Source organism: Etheostoma spectabile, chromosome 15 (genome assembly GCF_008692095.1).
Source record: "Etheostoma spectabile isolate EspeVRDwgs_2016 chromosome 15, UIUC_Espe_1.0, whole genome shotgun sequence".
In the NCBI taxonomy this organism is placed as follows: Eukaryota; Metazoa; Chordata; class Actinopteri; order Perciformes; family Percidae; genus Etheostoma; species Etheostoma spectabile.
The window spans coordinates 438,206-439,903 of NC_045747.1; the positions used below are offsets into that span (position 1 = coordinate 438,206).

Below are 1,698 nucleotides of genomic sequence, written 5' to 3' on the forward strand. Positions count from 1 at the left end.
GGGGGATCATGATTCACTATACGTGAGAGTCTTGTTGGATGTTGAGTTGGTCATACCAGGAAGAGATATTTAAACTGAGAACTGATTCACTGAGGGAGCGGTAGACCAAAGTTTACTTCCAAAGTTCCCTCAGCCTGAGTTCATCTCCTTCCAGGAAGGACTTCTACTTTTTTATGGTTTGGGAAGATGCTTATTTGTTTGATGGGCGTTACAGTATCCTCACAGAATAAAATGTAGGAGGTAAGTAGGTCTGTTAAAGAGGGGTTGGTGTGATTTTGAAATATATGCGTCTGGGATGTTACTGGAGCATAAGTCTGCTGTATTCTGCATTCTGGTGGGGATTGTGACATGTTGCTCTTAATTTGGCAGATAGGTGGTGATATCGCACTCGTTAAAGTCGCCCAGAATAAACACTGGCTGGTCTCCAGTATGATTGACAGCTATATTATAGCTCTCAGCTATGTGTTCGGCGGCCCTGGACCATACACTAAGATGACAGTGATTAGTTAATTAGTCTAAAGGACACAGTCATTAGTGTGTTTGCAGCACAGTCTCCCTCACCGTAGTGTATGTTGTCCATTTGTCGTTGACGGCCATGTGTAGCCTCCTCCTGTTGACTTCTCTGTCAAAGTGAATGATGTTAAAAACAATCCAGGTGAAAGTTTGTATCCTCAGTAAGCCATGTCTCGGTAACGCAAAAGAGACTGGTCTGCCAATAATCCAGGTGGTATCTGATAAACTTGTTCCGTAGTGATCTGGCGTTCCACAGGGTTAGGGAAGGTAAAGGGTAGCCGGCTGCCTCTCCTCCTAAATCTGTCCTGTATCCTTCCTCTTGAGTCTCTGTTCCTTCATGTCCGCTGTGTTATGGGTGGGTTTGCTATTTGTATAGAGCTCCACTCCACTAGGTAGTCGCACCTACATAGGGCCTTGGATTGGCGATCATTAGCCAATCCAAGGCCAATCCATTAGCCAATCCATTAGCCAATCCAAGGCTCTCACCACTTCAATGGAAGTGGTGAGAATACTGCCATTTCTCACAGTGAGCACATACAGTCATCTTCTTTTAATGTGTGTGTGTGTGTGTGTGTGTGTGTGTGTGTGTGTGTGTGTGTGTGTTGTGTGTGTGTGTGTGTGTGTGTGTGTGTGTGTGTGTGTGTGTGTGTGTGTGTGTGTGTAGGACCAGCGACCTGGGCCATGGCTACATCTAAACCTGACATCTTGATGGTTCTGCTCAGTAAACTGATCCAAGAGGGAGACCGACTGTACAAGGTAAGACACGCCAGCCAACATAATTACACACACACACACACACACACACATCTAGGACTGGAATCAAATGTTGTTGAACTTTGTTGATCACAAAAACTATGTAATTGAGAAAAACATTTTATTTATTTATTTTTTTTTGCACAATACTCTTATTTTGTCTTATTTTCTGAATGAAACAAAGGTTCAACGGGTAAAGTATTAAGAGAAATGTCACAGTTTGAAGTGTTTTCACTGTTTTTAACTTCAATAAATGCAACATCTTTCCAAAAGTCAAAGAGTCATCGGTTTAATAATCGTGATTGCAATATTGACTCAAATATAGTGAAATAGTGATTTTTTTTCATAATTGAGCAGCCCTACATTTAACCAGTATTCTGTGTGTCTCTCTGTATGTGTGTGTGTGTGTGTGTGTGTGTGTGTGTGTGTGTG

At 42.3% G+C, this 1,698-nt stretch overlaps 1 protein-coding gene across 1 annotated transcript in view; it reads left to right on the forward strand.

Moving 5' to 3' along the window:
- tanc2a (tetratricopeptide repeat, ankyrin repeat and coiled-coil containing 2a) overlaps positions 1 to 1,698 on the forward strand; it is a 46,738-nt gene that overhangs the window by 39,214 nt on the left and 5,826 nt on the right. Inside the window, 1 exon segment of the mRNA XM_032538504.1 lies at positions 1,178 to 1,269. Coding sequence (XP_032394395.1) covers positions 1,178 to 1,269 — 92 coding nt within the window.